The sequence below is a fragment of the Ornithodoros turicata genome, chromosome 6 (assembly GCF_037126465.1).
Source record: "Ornithodoros turicata isolate Travis chromosome 6, ASM3712646v1, whole genome shotgun sequence".
Lineage (NCBI taxonomy): Eukaryota > Metazoa > Arthropoda > Arachnida > Ixodida > Argasidae > Ornithodoros > Ornithodoros turicata.
In genome coordinates, this window is record NC_088206.1 from 47,729,927 (window position 1) to 47,747,690 (window position 17,764).

At 44.9% G+C, this 17,764-nt stretch overlaps 1 protein-coding gene across 1 annotated transcript in view; it reads left to right on the top strand.

The window, feature by feature from the left end:
• The window catches only part of LOC135397993 (protein giant-like), a 55,312-nt gene extending 38,288 nt beyond the window's left edge, over positions 1–17,024 (top strand). Inside the window, exon 2 of the mRNA XM_064629453.1 lies at positions 15,613–17,024. Within this exon, the coding sequence (XP_064485523.1) occupies positions 15,613–16,500 (888 nt within the window). The 3' untranslated portion in view covers positions 16,501–17,024. The remainder of the gene's footprint in view (positions 1–15,612) is intronic.
• Positions 17,025–17,764: the final 740 nt, after the last annotated feature.

The following is a 17,764-nucleotide window of genomic DNA, read 5'->3' on the forward strand; positions in this document are numbered from 1 at the left end:
CACCGTTTAATATTTGTCACAGTTGGGAAGCCCCTAGCGTATAGAGGGCTCGGCTAATTTTGTCGTGTGTACCTAATAATACGTACGTAATGACAACACATATGCGCGTATGATTACAAGCTCAATTAATGCCTTTGCTCTTCTACCAAACTAATCAACCAATTACCCTTTAAAGCAGTTTCTCAAAAATGCCGTTCCTATCAGTGTGGTCGGTCATTCTAATAAGGTTGTTTTTTAAAGAAGCATCGAAAACATCTGTAACGTATTATACGGGGTGTTCATTTCTATCCGTTGCATACTTTTTTTGTATAAAAACCTATGAGAGCAGCATAAATGTCGTTTTCGCAGGTAGGTTCTACAGTCAGGCGGACATCCTCTCAAAGAAAGTGTATGTACAAGATGTCTAATTACCCAAAATTCATTAACTAACTATTTCATTACAGAATTTCGTGCAAAAGCGAAATAGCAGAATAGGAGACAATCCTCGTGGAGAGCATTATGTATATATATACTAGGAGAAAAAAAAAACATAGCCGGAGCTCTTTCGCTGCACGTATAGCATATGTTTGTAAGTCTAACGTCGTTAGCTCACCCTGACAGGAGGAATCACGTGTTACGTGACCTTCTGACGCCATCCGCTCAAACGTTGCCTGCGTGCGTACTGCTGATGAGGCCCAAGAAGGCCGAAACAGCTGTCCAGTACTGGCATGGCGACGTTTGACTTACAGACATATATATATATATATATATATATATGGGGTGAGATAAAAGGATAATCATAGGAATATATATATATATATATATTATATATAGGAATTATATAGGAATATATATATATAGCTGAAATGAAAATTGAAACACAGACTACGAAGGTACGGGAAGTAAGAAAAAAGGGATAATTTATTTACATTTAAGATACTTGGAATGCTAAAAGGGTTGTCTACGTTACGGCGGAAGCTCCGCCTTCGTCAGGACAAAAATATGTCAGTGATACACAGAGCTTATAAAGGCTCGCATAGTGACGTGCCTTTATAAGCTCTGTGTATCACTGACATATTTTTGTCCTGACGAAGGCGGAGCTTCCGCCGTAACGTAGACAACCCTTTTAGCATTCCAAGTATCTTAAATGTAAATAAATTATCCCTTTTTTCTTACTTCCCGTACCTTCGTAGTCTGTGTTTCAATTTTCATTTCAGCTACATATATTCGCGGTCGTCGTCCGAACCCCATTTACCAAGTATATATATATATATATGAATTGATGAATAAATCAACGAGCCTTAAGACGGAAACGAATAGGAATAAGTTAAAACTAAGATTTATTATTATACAAAATAGGGATAAAATTTAGCTATATTTTATATTTATCTTATGCAGTTCATAATTGTCAAAAAAAGGGCGTACGTCTCCCGTTTTCAACAAAGCAGATAACGATATCATTCGAGATGATGGTTGGCTACGAGCGTGCTATGTGGTGACGTTCATTTCTAAGTTCCCCTAGAAGTCGGCCCAGGACACACATTTCCCAGGGCGTCAGTCGTGACGTTGCCCACCTCTGTGAGGCCGACAACGGCGAGCCCTTTCATTACCACCACCACCATCATCATCATTTCTAAGAGTGTACTAGCAATTTCGCAAACATACTTACTGCATACTTATGTATCATATGAACATCGCTGTGGATTCTACACTCTTAGAAATGAACTTCACCGCATAGCACGCTCGTAGCCAACCATCATCTCGAATGATATCGTTATCCGCAGGGATTTGTTGAAAACGGGAGGCGTAAGTCCTTTTTGTGACAATTATGAACAGCATAAGTGTCACAAAAAAGGCGTACGCCTCTCGTTTTCAACATATATCATATAACAGATAACGATATCATTCGAGATGATGGTTGGCTAGGAGCGTGCTATGCGGTGAAGTTCATTTTTAAGAGTGTAGACTGCACTGTAATACAAAAAGGCACACACTTCCAATTTTAAACAAGTCAGGAAAGACAACGATATCGTTGAACCAACAGTTGGTTCTGGGTGTAGTATGCGGTCAAGTACTCTTTGTATAGAGTGCATGTTCTATAAGGCATCGCGGAATGTCGTCAAACAGCCAAGTCCACACAGAGAGAATTTTACAATGTTGCAAGACACATCCCTCTCTCAAGTTTTCACGAAAAATGTCCCAGGCTGATCGTAGAGGCATCATAGGATATCGCGAACGATTGCAGTGGTAAGAATTCGCAGCGCTATCACTATTGCATCCATGATCGAACCCTGATTGCACGCAGCCGTTTATCAAAATTTTTGAGGCACTGACTGCATCCTTCCTTTTTGAACATTTCCAACTTTTGGGGGATCGGCGCCGTCCTATTCCCCTTTGTCACCATGTTGTTCGGTTGCCCGTAGGTTAAATCACGCACGCTATTTTTGGTTCGTTCATCCAGAGAACGGGCGACTGACAAAAGCATCATAACCCCCATGTTTGAGACGCCACAAAAAGCCTGGCCAACTTGAAAAGGGTTAGGCAGAATTTGCAGCACTCTATTCGCCCCCCTCTTCCGGAAACCAGCTGCCGTCGTGTATGATGAATGTCCAGCGAAGGTCATGTGTGTGGCAAGGTTAGGCACCCGCCGGCCCAAGAATGGGTTGCCTTTTCAAAGGGTTATGACGGAGATGCTTGTGTGTGCACAGAGGGGACTTGCATGTAACGTGAGATCGTGCTCAGCCTGGAACTTCTGTTGCCCAGCGATTCCTACCAGGGGGCGTTGAGCAACACATCATTTTCCAGCAAGAAATGTTTCTTTGTGAGGTGTTGTCATTTAATTAATGTGCGTAAGTTTTATGCGCAAGTTCTGACAGGCTTAAGAAGCCGTAAACAGAATCCAAATTTGTACAGAGATGTTCCACTCTTACGTCAACAACTAGAAAAACAAGTACGCTTTGACCCTCTTCCTGCGTCATGGAAGATTTTGCGTGTCACCTTGGCGCTTTAATCCCAAACGTTATGCTGCACTCTTAAAACAGAGCTCCATTACGTAAATGAGTAGGGGAGCATTCTAGGCTTCTTGGTACGAGAACATACTACTGTATATATAGCGCTATACAGACGTGCAACGGGGTAGGGTACCGCACCACCGCGGTGAAACACCCCATCTCATCGTCATCATTTATTGTTGTTGTTGTTGTACAGACCAAGACGACAGAGAAAAAAGTGCAGGCGTTCGTCTTTCCCAGTTGTCTCTGTTGTCGACAGAGACATTACAAAATCACGCTGCCGTCACGCTCCCGATATCGCTCCGATAACCTTCAAGCATTCAGGAAGGCACGAGAGGAGTGTACGTAACCTTTTGTCCTGTATTTCGCCACATAAAACATATCAATGTCGCATTTTGGTTTGCTCACAAAATGCTAAGGTATTCTTTGACTTCCAAAACTACTATATAGCAATGTAACAAAATCAACTCTATCGGTGAGGCTATATATACTTGCAGGGGTAGTCCGACAAGCGCGTTTGAGAACCCTCCGATGGTCAAAATCAATCCACGGACCTAGCACCGTGACGTCACTCATGACTATCGTTACTTCGTGACGTAAAGCCTCGACTTGTCATTACTGTTCAATGAAGAGTTCACGCTGCTGAGCACTGTGTGCAGCCCATTTTCACAACCATGGCCGCTCTGTAGGGGTATATCAGGCAGTTGTATGTGTACTTCTGTGTGACTGGGTTCCTTGTTGTTCACGAACTCTTCATGCTTTAACTGAACATGAATTCCTCAAGTTGTTTTAGAACAGGCATACGAGACAATTCCTCGCATTCATGAGAAGCTGATATTCGATGTTTCGCTGGCGATGGAAGTGTGACCTACTCATGTAAACTTCCCGTGGTCTAACTGATAATTTGATACCGAAAGGTTGGCATGATACGAAGCGTAAACGCCGCTGCAGGCCGCTGGAGAAAACGCTGGGAACACGCCTCGTGCGGTTGCGCCTGCAGACAAAAACGCGTATACCGGCAAAAGAACAAGGATATTTACAACAAGATAGCAATACGACAAGAGTTTCGCATTATGTGCGGGTAGCGACACGAAATTTTTCTTGTCAATTAGCAAGTATTACTCGACCTCATATTTGTTTTATGGCCCCGGCTAATCTAATCTAAATAATTACGAAATTACTGCAACGTTCTTTATTTGTCAACTGTTTTGAGTACATGTGATGTTTAGTTGAATCGATAAAAAGATCACTCTTTCGAGGGAATCGTTGAAGAGGGGGCATTTCCGGAAACATGTTTTCCCGGATGGTTACATCCCATTTCGCCTATTCCCATTTTGCCTAACCCGGATCATCGGATTAAAGAGGCGGGAGGGGTAACAGCCGTTAGGCGAAATGGGACTGCCGTGCAATCTCATTACGCAAAACGGAACTGTCGGCAAGTGGGCGTTACTTACACGCTCCGACCCGATGATGACGTGTGCAAGAAATGATCGAATGTGCTCGTCGGACAACTACCTTACGTCGTCCGAAACAAAGACCCTTTACATTTGCAAATATAAGGTGTAAATATAATGTACAAATATAACAAAAACATTTTACAAACATTTTACATAGTGACTCCTGATGGACAGCATGACGAATGAAACAAGGCTTCGAGCCATGTTCAGTGTCACCTGAGCGATGTTAAATATGGAAACTGGTGTCACTATAGTCGTGTTTATAATTTAACTCTTTTTTTTTCTTTCGTGTTAGCGCCGCGAAGCTATGAGCGACGGCGAGGTGGCTATGAGCGATATGTGGCTATGTGGAGATGAGAGGTGGCTATGAGCGACGTACAGATGAAAACAGATGGAGAGAGGACAGCAGGAAGGGGTGGGGGGATAGGGTGTTAATATGCGTCTTGGGCAGACTTCAGGGGGAACTGTGCCGGTATTCGTCTCGAAAGTCTTCGGAAAACCCAGGGAAAACCTCAGACAGCACAATCGGTGGTAGGATTCGAACCCACCGCCTCCCACACCACCGAGCGAGACGCCTTAACCCACGTTCAACCTAACTTCCGTATTTTCCGGTGTATAACGCGCGCGTTATTCGGTAAAAAGGTGCTCTGAAGAGGGCCTGCGCATTATCTAACGGTGGGAGTTATACACGGAAATATCTTCCGACAGGAATTCCTTTTCTGGTCGGTGTCGTACAAATTCTAGTCTCCTCCAGGGTGTGCTGTGAATTTCTCCCAAATCACTTAGGGTCAGTTGAAAAAGCCGGCGTAGCGTTGGAATTAATAAAAAGTTGTGATGCTACTTAAGAATGTCATTGAGCAGTCAATAATCCAGAATGGCGAACGGGACATGATGTCGTACCTCGATGCCGTGGGACATCTAATGCATATTGAGTAGAGCTGCAAATTTGGAAGAATTTTGAAGCGCAGAAAACAAAGCTGCCCTTTTAATTTAAAAAAATGTAAATAAAAACTATGTTTTCACTCTCGCACAGTCTATATTTGTGAACCAACAGATGACGGAAGAAACCCTAGTGTAATATGAATTATAAATACAGACCTCATGCTTCAGTGAAACCAACAAGGTTGCATGTAAAGTTATATGAAGATCCGAAATTGACTTTTGGCAGCATGCCAGAGGATCGCCTTCTTTCTTACGTAACACGGATTAGTAGGCGAAGTGGGACTGTCTGCAGCATACATTAGGCCAAATGGGACCCCCTGCAGTTCGAGGTCGGTGAACCTGCTAAGGGATGGCGAGATAATCTGCTAAGAAGCATTAGGCAAAATGGGAATAGGCGAAATGGGAAGACACGTCCCGGATCTCAGCTACTGAGCGCGTGACACCCGATTATCTCACTTTTTACAACATATAACGGCGGAACAAACTTAAAAACTGAACAGGAAGCAACCAATCCGTTTCCTTGTTGTGGTCGAGTTCACCATTGCCCATTCCTCTACCGTTCAATCGGCGCAACGAGACTTTTACTAAGCCTGTCGGGCGTGATTCAACACGTGGTGGTTTGCACCCTCCAACCGCAAAGTTACCGTCCAAGGACATAGCCTGCTGGTCATCGAACCTGGCTAAGAGACGGGCCAGACGTCGTTTGAAACTCACCGCTAAAAGCTACGGCCACTCGGGTGGACAACGGACTTTGTTGAGCCATTCCTCGCTAAGGCTAATCCAAGGTTTCCACAAATGACGTGCAGATGAGTGCCGTAAAGAAAACGCCGCTCACTTCATTATAGCAGGCAAAAAGGGATGTTGTAAAACACGAAGAAGGGATCTCCCTCCTTGCCGTTTGACCTTCGTAATGGAGAAAGGGGCTTCCCTCCAACTAACCCGTTGCTTACCGGGAACTGGCTGTTTTTCTTTAGAGTTGGGGAGGGCTGTTTTTCACCCTTCTAATGTGGCCTCCGTGGAAGATGCCTCTCTTTTTTTTCTGCTTCTTCTTTGCTTCCCGTCGAAGAAAGATGCAGTGTAACGCAGTAGCATTCCGGTGGCATACGTTTTTATGGGTTGGCTTCTACCAGTTAGTTCCTTAGCGTGTCTTCCTACGGCGTTAGTTATGAAATGCTCGTTTTGCCTTTCTGTGAATCTGATTAGCGTTAATTCCGATAATGACGGTGAAGAGGTACATGGGGATGAAGCGATGTTGAGGAAAAAATAATATTGAGAGATAACTAAATAAATAAATGGGGAGTTGACATTGAGTTTGATTATAAATGGGGACATACGTTGCCATGTAGGCGGTTTTCTGTATATTATGCAGTGTAATGTATGAGCAAGCAAAGACGCACAAAGCGAGTTTTCGGCGTAGTAGGTCCAATACGTGCGGTTAGTGGTGTCGGTGGAAGACGGTTCGCATCCAGTGTTTCGACAACAACGAATACATGTGGTGTGGATCACTGTCCCATAGGGCACGCTGGTTTGTTACGGGGAACTTCATTAAAGAATATGAGCACAGATACACACACATTCACATACGCACCAGCTCGCGCGGCTAAGTGGTTAGCGTGCTGGTCATGCCACGTCGAGACTGGAAGGCACCCGGGTTCTACTCCCGGTGCCGGCTGTGCTGTTTGGGGTTTTTCGTGGGTTTTCCTCAGACGGTTTCAGACATATGTCGGCACAGTTCCCTTAGAAGTCGGCCCAGGACGTCATTCCCCAGGGCGTGAGTCGTGACGTTGCCCACATCTGTGAGGCCGACAACGGCGAGCCCGTTCACTATCACCACCACCACATTCCGCGTCACTGTTTACACATAGGCACTATTTGCAATTCTTGATGCGATCATGTGTCAAATGCACAAGAACTGTTTAGTATGAGATATGATACGATGGGGTTATGGGATAATGGGCGAATAATGATATTACATCATTGTCCTGTCCTTGATAGGGCACGAAGCACACATGGCCAGATAATGTCAGCGCACAAGGGCATAAAAGTCACAATATGAGTGTAAAGCAGACCCACGTCTCTTAGAAATCCATGAAGAAAAGCAATGCCTGACGGTGCTGATATTCGACCACCAGGGGACGAACCAACGATGTCGAACAAAAGGACAGCGAATAACAGCTAGACGTTCCTTCGTAAATGGCCCCGTTTTCTACATTATTGCAAGAAGTTTCCTCCCGTATCTCGACATGCAGGATGACAAAATGTTTTTCGTTCTTGTTATACAACGAAAAATAGGTGAAACAAAATTAGGTTTTATGGTCTAATCGTTGCTTCATTTGCAACGGTGTTATCTACACAAAGAACACAACAAGGGCGCTCTGCCGTTTCACTAACATCTTTCAGCGCCATTTGGTATTTGTCACTTGACTGTTTTATATGTCGTGCATAACCGACGTCCCGTTGCAGTGATGCTATTTTATGTTCTGCGCTATCACATGTATCTCCTTATTCTTCCCTTTTTCCGTCTCCTCTTTCATTGTAATTTTCTAATTTCTATTTTGTTTATTATCTGTTCAGGGCCAATATTCCACATAATTTATATTCATATTGTTTCGATGGGCCCCTATCAGCTGCAACTGACCTGAGTATCCCCAGGAGACCTGTCCATGCGTGGTGCCGCTTCGCTGCCTTCGCTAACGCAACGCTTCATAACGCTACGCAATACAAATAAAGTTCAATTGAACCGAATTAGTCCAAGTGAGGGCGCTTCGGATAATCGCGCGCGTAATTCCAAACTGTTCCGAGCGGGCGTCTATTTGGAGAACAACGCGTAAGCAAAGGTGAACGCACAGTTCGCATCTGCTGCGTCCGCCCATATATTGACAAATCGATATAGTTGAAACGCATTGTCAAACAGAATGATAACTGCCTCGTTTGCGCGTCTCTGCTTCGGCCCACACCTGTGAATGATCGATCCACCTGCATTAGACCTGCTATTCAGGTATTGACCCCAACACGAGAATTTAGATTTCCTTTTATATAATTGAATTGCGAGCACCACTTTCAGGGAGGACCTCGATATTCGGGGTTGCGAAATCCCCGATCTCGAAATTCAAGGAAAATCAAGGAGAATGCTCGATTACTTCGTAAGATGACATGCCGTGTTTAAAAACACGATATCGCTATTTAACCACTCAAGCTCAAGGGTTTTCGATGGGAAGGACCTCGGTACTCCCGGTTGCGAAATCCCCGATCCCGAAATTCACGTTCGCGAACCAAGGAGAATCAAGGAGAATGCTCAATTGCTTTGCAAGATGTTACGCCGTGTTTAAAAACACGACATCGTCACTACTTCACCACTCAAATTCACGGGTCTTCGATTTCTGTACAAGTCAATTTTGCTAACGAAAGCCACATTTGAGCGGTCGGTAGGCTTAGCAGAGTGGACACGACGCAACAGCACGTTGGTTAGTTTATTATTACGTTAGCCCAAGTTCGGTGCTTGCACTTGGTATGTCCAGGTTAGTCTAAGTTCGCTGTTGGCAGTTTCTCACGTACGACTGTGGATCTTATAGTCAGGCAATATTTATTTACACCAGCTTATTTTGCAATGGGAATTTCGATCACTTTATTTCGAGGTACACCGTTTTCGATATCTGTTCAAGTCAAGTCACATTTTAGCAGCCGTTAGGCTTAGCAAGGCGGACGACGGTGCACGTTGATTAGTTCATTATTAGGTTAGTCCAAGTTCGGTGCTTCCATTTCTATGTTCAGGTTAGTCTAAGTTCGCCGTTGGCTGTTTTCCGCGCGCGACTGTGCATTTTACAATCACATAACATCAGTGGTGTAGCGTGAGGGGGGCCGTAGGGGCTGTCGCCCCGGGCGCAAGATTTTTTGGGGCGCAAATTACAGAGAACTACAAACAGAGAACTCACACTACTACACTATTACGGACAACTATTACAGAGAACTACAAACTACACAGAGAAAAAAAGTCGGAAATAAAAACAGTGAAACTGTTTACCACTTGAAAATAAAATCTCAATTATTTTTGGGCGCTGTTGGAACGGTCTCCTGCGCGCCTCAAAGGCGGAGAGATTGAAGCAAGCTTCGATATACCACGCCGGCGTAAAATTGCATCCTGTGTGCTTCGGCAGTAGAGTGTGTGCTATCATGAGACAGCAGCGCATATTCTCAAAAGTGAAGCAACCGAATCGTAAAATCCATGAAGCGCTTTCTACTGGATGGGGAGAGATGCTGGTGCATTCCTGTTATGTGTCTTGTTTGGGGGCGCGATACTCGATTCGCCCCGGGCGCTGGGAACCCGAGTTATGCCGCCGCATAATATTTATTTACGGTAGTTTATTTTGAACGGATATTATTGATCGCAAAAGGATACAAAGGCTACGATTGAAGACGACCTACAATCTACTACATATTATACGTAGCACATATTTGCATTTCACCATAAGACACAACTATTTCGGCCGTGTACAAAGTATTTTTTCAGGTCCCTCACGGACATTGCTGATACAGCCGACACAGTGTAAAGATATGCGTTTAATATGCGAGGAGGAATTTGTGGAGCAACATCTGTTTTCAGTATTCCGTTCAGATTTCTGGGATAATCCATTTTGTGTTCGTGTCGCGTGTGGTATGTTCTATAGTTGATGATGCTGATGTTGATGTTGGTGGTCGGTGTTGGCTGTTTGTGCTGTCTTACAACGGCGAGCTCTTTCAGCAACAACACCACCACCACCACCACCACCACCTTACATCTGCCAGATTATTGACATCAGAAGCGAATATGTCACTCGCAAAGCGCAAGTTCTTAATAAGAAGATATAGAGATCAGGTGCACACCCAACACCAAATTCACTATAAAGTGGTTCTGCCTCGCGTCTCACCCATCGTTACAAAATGTATTTGTTGTTGTCGCCGCTGTTGCCGGCACGAAAGACGATCGAGAGAAAAATGTTTATTTTCGCTGCAGTTTCAGAATCGATTGCTTCACTAGTTAAGAAAAAACCTGGCACGATTATTCTCTCTGACGTGACGATGATTCAAGTAAAATTTTGACCGATATCAGCGACGAAGGTTAGGAGGTCAAGTACGATTTCTATACCAATAAATCAATCGAGTAAATCAATATACGCGAAGCATTATGTTCGACGTGTGTAAAATATGGCTCTCGGATGCACCCTCCTCGCCACCATCCGGTGAGGAAATGACCGACCGTGCCTCCATATATAGACGCCACAGTCGATTATGGTCTTCTCATCTAATCTCGGATTATCCTGTTTGTTACACAGTAAGAAGTTCTGTGTTTGCGCGGGGATAACAGTTTTCAAGGCCAACTCGGGTTGTGGTGCTCATGCACAACACGCAGATAAAGAGCCTCAGCCAAGGCAGTCTTGTTACGGGACCTCATCGTGCTCCTGCTAGACGATCCGCTTTTGAGTCGTAACGTAATCATCGAAAAACACAATAAAAATCAGCATGAACAGACGAAAAAAGTGGACGGACAAAACGAGAGCTGGTAATGATACGCAATAAATTTTACGGACTACTTCGTTTCCTCCTTAGTCAAATTCCTTACCTCGATACGCATTCGGGAAGTTTTGTCCACAAGTAATATCCAGTTTCCTCGGTGGATACTTCGTGTCGCTGATGTTGTCGCAAGGACGACTGTGAGCGCAAGCCCTGTCAGTGATGAAAAAGACAAAGTTCTGCAAATACGTGCTACATATTTCCATCAATTGTGGGTGAATAGCATCTCGTGCTCTCCATACCATATTTTCTTCGTGCATTGTATACTGCGTCGAACATTGGGGACATGTCTGATATGTGAGATAATTTGTGTGTCCTCTAAATCTCTAATCTGTATTCAGTTTCGTTAAATATGGTCCGCCCTCCGAATTTGCTTACAGAGTGCAATCCTACTGTCCAGCTCAGGAAGAAAAAGCAACGCCCCTTCGTTGTATAACATTGCGCGGTCAAGAATGTCTAAATTTCGAACATGTAACTCGAAGCTCAGTGGTTCAGTTAATTTCCTTATTCATCGTCACTATACATGTGTTGGTCGTTGTATAGTAATAATCGCGTATACATTCCACATAGTACATTCATGGCAACTCACAGATAATGGGGGTTGGGTACAGCGTATTAAGCGATGTAGCAGTCCATAATATTGTCGTCCGTCATGTCCTTTTTTGGCAGCACTCGAAAAAGTAAGTCTATGAACAGGGGGAGAGAGGGTAGGGTAGCTAGCACATCGTATAGACGGAATGTTAAATCTTTTTTGAAGAAGAAACCGAGAGGAATGGCACAAACAAACAAACAAACAATGCCGTTCAACTATGCCGTTCCTTGTTCGTTCCGTGTCTCTCGGTTTCTTCTTTACGTCTAAGTTTATGAAATCTATCAGATAAATCGCTTTCCTCGCGGGAAGAATCGTGAAAGCATCCTGTGGACAACATGAACGTGATATGGCAAATAAATGAGTAAGTAAGTATAAGATTCAATATTAGAATAAAATTTCCGTGTGCACAGTTCCGGCTGCATAACTTCCGGGGACAGACGCCAGTCGTTCGTTGCTTTATGTCATATCCAAGGCTATACCTTCTTAGCAGATGGCACGAGCCAGTGAACCATCATGCGTGCAGGTGCTTGGGGGAGTCTGTCTCCAGACGTGTGTTGGGTGGACGGTCCCTCGGTCCGAAAGGGTTGCAGCAGTCGATGGCCTTGTTTGCCCGACCTCATCGAAGGGAGCCAAAGGGTTGAGGAGGGGCGTCAGCGCGTGAATGATTGAGCGAACGACAACATGGCGGAAGTATAGGCCACCCAAAATGGACACCCCACTATATGTAGAGCAATTTATTTAAGCACGCGCCACACTGTTGCTAACTACAGTTACGTCATTACGCTTTTACGGGACGATTCTTGCCAATAACTGTTCTTTATGATGCTTCTGAAGCTTTTAATCATCAAGAGCGTCCAGATCTACTGACACATTCGTTGGTGCGAGGATTTGTTGAGGGGTTGAAGATTTTCGCTCCTTTCATGGTCGTCTGCATTCTCTGCCAGCGCGAAAATTTTGTTTGTATGACCATGAAACCGCGCGAGTTCCTTGCGAGGGCGGCAATAATGGTGAGCGTATGAAGTAGATAGGAAGTATTACAGTGCGTATAGACACGTACCGTGTTCGTAGAGCGCAATTATTGCTTGTGTTACGCAATTCGTGGATGCAAGGACAACGGCCTCCACAACAATCAAATTAATGTCGAACAAAGCGGCAAAATACAAGTAAGCTGCTGTGACGGAATAAACAGCGACAACTCCTTCCATCGGTTTGAGGAAGGAGTAGAGCACACACAAACACACACACATATTTAGGTATTTCCGTATTTATACATTTAACAATTTCCAAATCAATGGTATGTCAATTATATGACAGTTAAACCGCCATATCACCATCCCATGTATATCTGTGTCTATACGATAATTAAAAAGCTAGTCCGTCTAGTAAATCTCTCCCACACAAAAAGCTAAGCTCACCGCAACTCACTATCTCCGTGTCTCAACAATTCCACGAACGCGACAAGAATCGCGTCATGTTCGTTCAAAACTCAATCGCTATCCAGCACTGCGCTGACCGTCTGTTCCTGGACTGGAACCCCGTTTATCGCACATCGTTCGCATATTTTTGCACAAGAACTGACAAAACTTCCAGGAATGGTACTTCCTCAAAGACAAACAGCATACGGTGTTCGTAAGAGGTATCATTACTGCTGGTCGAAATTGCAGCTGCGTCTGGCACAACCTTACCAGGGCCTGTAGGTGGCACACCATGAAGCCCAATTTCAAGTACGCGGAATAACAGGATTCTTTGCAACAAAACACCGGGGCGAATGAACTTCCCTTGACCCTGGAGGTCGCGTTTTTTTCCCTTTTTCTGGAAACCCCTTGAGAGTGGGCAGTTGGGAAGCGAGCACGCGAACCGTGGGAGGCAAGGGTTGATAAGGGACGCCGCTTTTTCCCTCTTTCCCCGATCTTTGTGCAAGAAGACGGACGTAACCCTTTTTCGGGTACGAGAGGGTTCTGACAGCTTATTGGACGTGCTTGTGTTCGTGGGAGGAGGACGTGTCTCTGTCGCCGGGATTTTTACTCTCACATAGTACTCACTGAGGTGACTCCGTGTTGCGAGGTAAGCTTTGTGACACGAATTTTTGAATGGTATATTTGTGACGTGCTTCGGTGTCCCGCAAGTATCTCATCGACTGAGGTGTGTACCTTACCAAATTTACAACCGTGTATTATTTTTGTCTGACATTTTTAGCATCAGCTTACATTTATAAGAGCCTTTGCGGATTAGCATCATTCCCAAGTAATGCAGAACAGCGATGACTGAAATCGAAGGACAGAAAGGAGAGCCCGGTAGATCCTCTCTGTCTTCGCACAATGTGTGATGGTACCCAGCGAGCAAGTCCTATATGACAAGTATAACCTGCTGAATTTCCGAACAACAAAACTAAAAAAAAAGAAGAAGAAAAACAGGAAGCGTTCGACTACCGGATAATTTAGCTAAAATTTGCCCGCTTCTCTAATCATGAGACATCGCACAGAAGCTGCTTTACTCCAGAATTAATATAGATATCAATTTCGTGTGCTCACTGCGATTAACACGGTTGGAAACCCATACCCCGATGGAAGGATCTGCAAGGTAAATAACGAGTGGTTAGCCTCTACCCTTACCCTTGGTTGTAACCGGTTAGCCCGCCTGCCTGTAGAGGTTAGCCTGCCCTTGGTTGCAATCGGTTCCGCCGTATTAGGATGGACTGGACCTTGCGGGGTTGCGGCTAAGTAGAATTCAGTAGGGGTATATTGGTACCTGTGCTGAGACCTTCAGTTTAGCAGATATATTCTTTTCACTGCTACGCCAGTCGAGGGGGAAAAATGGCGAAAATTATCCCGATAATACGATGTCCGTTTCCCTGGGGGTAGAGTCCGTTCCGTTGTACGAAAGTTTTGTCAATTTAAACATTAGAACCGTAGTTTCTTCGTGGAAATAACTTAACATTGTGTATGCACCCGGATGCTGAGAATATGTAATACCAATTCCCACGGAACAGGCAGATCTGGCGTATCACAAGTGAGGCACTAGATCTGGACTTTGACCATATCCATAGCAGGAACTGTTATTGCACTAAGTGTCATCAACATATATCCATAGCAGGAACTGTTATTGCACTAAGTGTCATCAACAATAGTGATAACATCCCCTGCGCGCGCATTTCGACGCATGTGTAAGCACTCAATGCCGCGCTCCGCTGTTGTTTGTGGGCCCCATCTTTGCCTCCGTCACACGTGCATCCAATTGGTCTCATTGTGAGCCCGGTGAGCCACTTCAAGGACGGCGCCGTCTACTATGGCATGTGGTTTCCTAAACATGTGCTGTGCTCAACAAAGTGTTCCATCAATGAAATGACAAAACTGCTCATGTACCACGCATTCCTCGTGCATAACTGACGAACATATTGAGTATTGAGGGAAGGGCTTCAGGACGAGAGCCAGACGGATCGAACAGAGACAGTTCTTCTATACGTAGAGGTGGTGTCTTCTATGTGGTGTATACGCGCTTGCCGCCTTTTCATATAACAATTATTACTATAACTCTCAATTTTTTATTAAGCATTTGTGCATTGGTATGTGTCAGCCCTGTTTGCTTGCCCTTACTGTACGACATCCACGTGCAAGGATTCGAGCCCTAAGATCGTACGCTGTTGTCTTCGTGCACCGTGATCCTCATCGAGCAACGTGTTTTCTGCTCTGAACAGTAGAAATGTGTGATCGTTATGTAGGCGGGTTCCATTCGGGAAGCCGTCGGGAAGGAGGGTTCTCGCGAGGAGTTTGTCCATAGGCTACCCTACCGATCGGCGCTTTCCATTGGAGGTATCGATCACTGTGGGTGTGGCCACGCTTGGTGACACCACCATTACGGAATGCCGAGACGTTGTTGTGGAGGCAATTGTTACTCCCTGTCTAGCATCACATAGCGGTTCCTAATTTATAGCCTCGGAATGTTGAACTTGATGATATATGGTATTGCACATGACGTACATGTACGGTTGGGCATTTATGAAATGTAAAAACACCTTCTTTTTCGAAATCAGCATTTCTGAAAGAAAAAAAAAGCGCTTTTTCTAACGTTTTTCTGTTTTCAACAGGCTATTCTCAAGCGTGCCGCCATGGACACCAATGTACGAATCACTCCCCCATACGTGCCTAACGACCGACACAGCCCCTGGCGGGACTCTCAAGCGGACGAGCCCCAGCCGCTGGACTTCTCTCGGAAGACCTCCACTGAACCGCAGGACTCCGTACAACTGACCCCTTCCCCTACACCTCCAGAACCGCAGGCCTTTCTCCATCCTTTTTCTGACGTCATGATGGCATTCGGCACCGCCACCACCAGCCCCGGGGCTAAGAACGGCGACGATGTCAACTTGCAACAGAGCAATGTGGAAGCGAGTCTTCCATCATTGCGTCAGCCTGCCTTTCCGTCAACTCCAAACAAATACACTCGTCCCTTCAAAGCATATCCACGAGACCCCCTGAGCGTGCCGCTCGGATACTACGGCCTTCAGCTCCCACTGACCGCGGAAGCGTTAGCGGCTCAGAGCATCATCACTAGTGCCTCCGACCAGGCGTACCTCCAGTTCAGACAACAGATGATGATCTCACGTGCGGACCACCGACGTGTCAGAGCGAGTCCCGAAAATGCGAGTCAACTTATCTGTTCTCCTCCGAACCAGAGAGATAGCGAGGGCGAACACACGTCTTCTGACAACAGCAACGGTGACGTGCAACCCATACGGCCCGCGGATAGCAAGAAGCGCGGAAGGCTACCAGAAGACCTGAAGGATGAAGCATACTGGGAGAGACGAAGAAAGAACAACGAAGCCGCCAAAAGGTCGCGAGACGCGCGGAGAGCCAAGGAGGACGAGATCGCTATCAGGGCTGCCTTTCTGGAGCAGGAGAACCTCAAGTTGAGGGTCGAAGTCGCCGGGCTCAAGAATGAAATGTCAAAGTTACGTTGTCTTCTCTACCAGTAACCGGAGGAATTGAACTGTTGAGGCGTCGGAACTCTTGGAGTGAGTCGATCCCAAAGCGGCGTCCATAGCGCATACGTGTTGCCCGTTCTTCGTCACTGCATCCATGGGAACTGTTGTGATATGTGAATTTCACCTCTTTTGTAATATGTTCTCAGGACGCATGCTCACACGGGTGAACCTCAGGGATAAGTTGGTTGATGCATCTCTATACTGCGAGGGATGAGTCAAGTTACTATACCAATGTTCCTTTCCTCTTTATTTATATATATACAATATTTTTAATACCTGGAATCGTCCTGTATTATAGTTGATCACAACCCATTTTGCATGTCCAGGCCTGTCGTTGTGCGAACGCAAGCTTTTCTGAGCGCGTATTGATTTTGATACTTCACCATGTGCAATAAAAAACTGTTTCGAACGCTTTGAGCGTTCACTCTAACATGCGAACGTACTTACATATTATAATTTATTTTGCAGAGGCACTTTGCTTTGTTCAGTACCATCGAATACACGCGTGTCGTGGTTCCTGTAAATAAATGTGTGCAGATCAACGTCTTTTGTCAGTGTCAAATGTCAAAAAGCACTTTTCGTGTGAAAACATGTCATTTCATGTTCAAAACATGTCAGTGTATGTTTCATGTTCATGGGACGTCTAAATCGCGCTTGTCGGGTGACGCTAGCTGGCGCGTATCTAGCGTTCTTGTTTTTTATTTATTTTAATTTTATTTATTTGTAATATGGCGATTGACTCGCCGTGGAAGGAAGGTCATACAAATGCAAGAATAAGAACTGTGCGCATATTCCAGCACCAATATAAACATAACAGAGTACAACAACAGCAAAAAAACGCTATGAAAAAAAGGAAAACGCTATGCCAACAAACATGAATCTGTACTCAAAATATACCGGGTGTTTCAGTTAAATCTCCGGGCTAAATAAATCGCGAACGGGTGCACCAATCGAAGAAATTTCTTTTTTACAGGTATTTATCCGATACCGCCTACAAGCTGCGCACCGTGTGAATGAGTGGGAGGCGTTCATTATTTAAATAAAAATTCAAATGTGTTTCGCGAAAAAACATAACTTCTAAAGCAAGGCGCTGTCGGCATTAGAATGATTACTACCCCTTTTGGAAACTTCAGAGGACACCTTTTAGAGAAAAATCTTCCAGCGAAGCTGGTCATTTGTTGCAGTAATTAATTGGTTTCGGTTTACATAATTTTGTCGCGGCTGGTCACGGTGAAGCGCCAAAAGCACGCTCTTT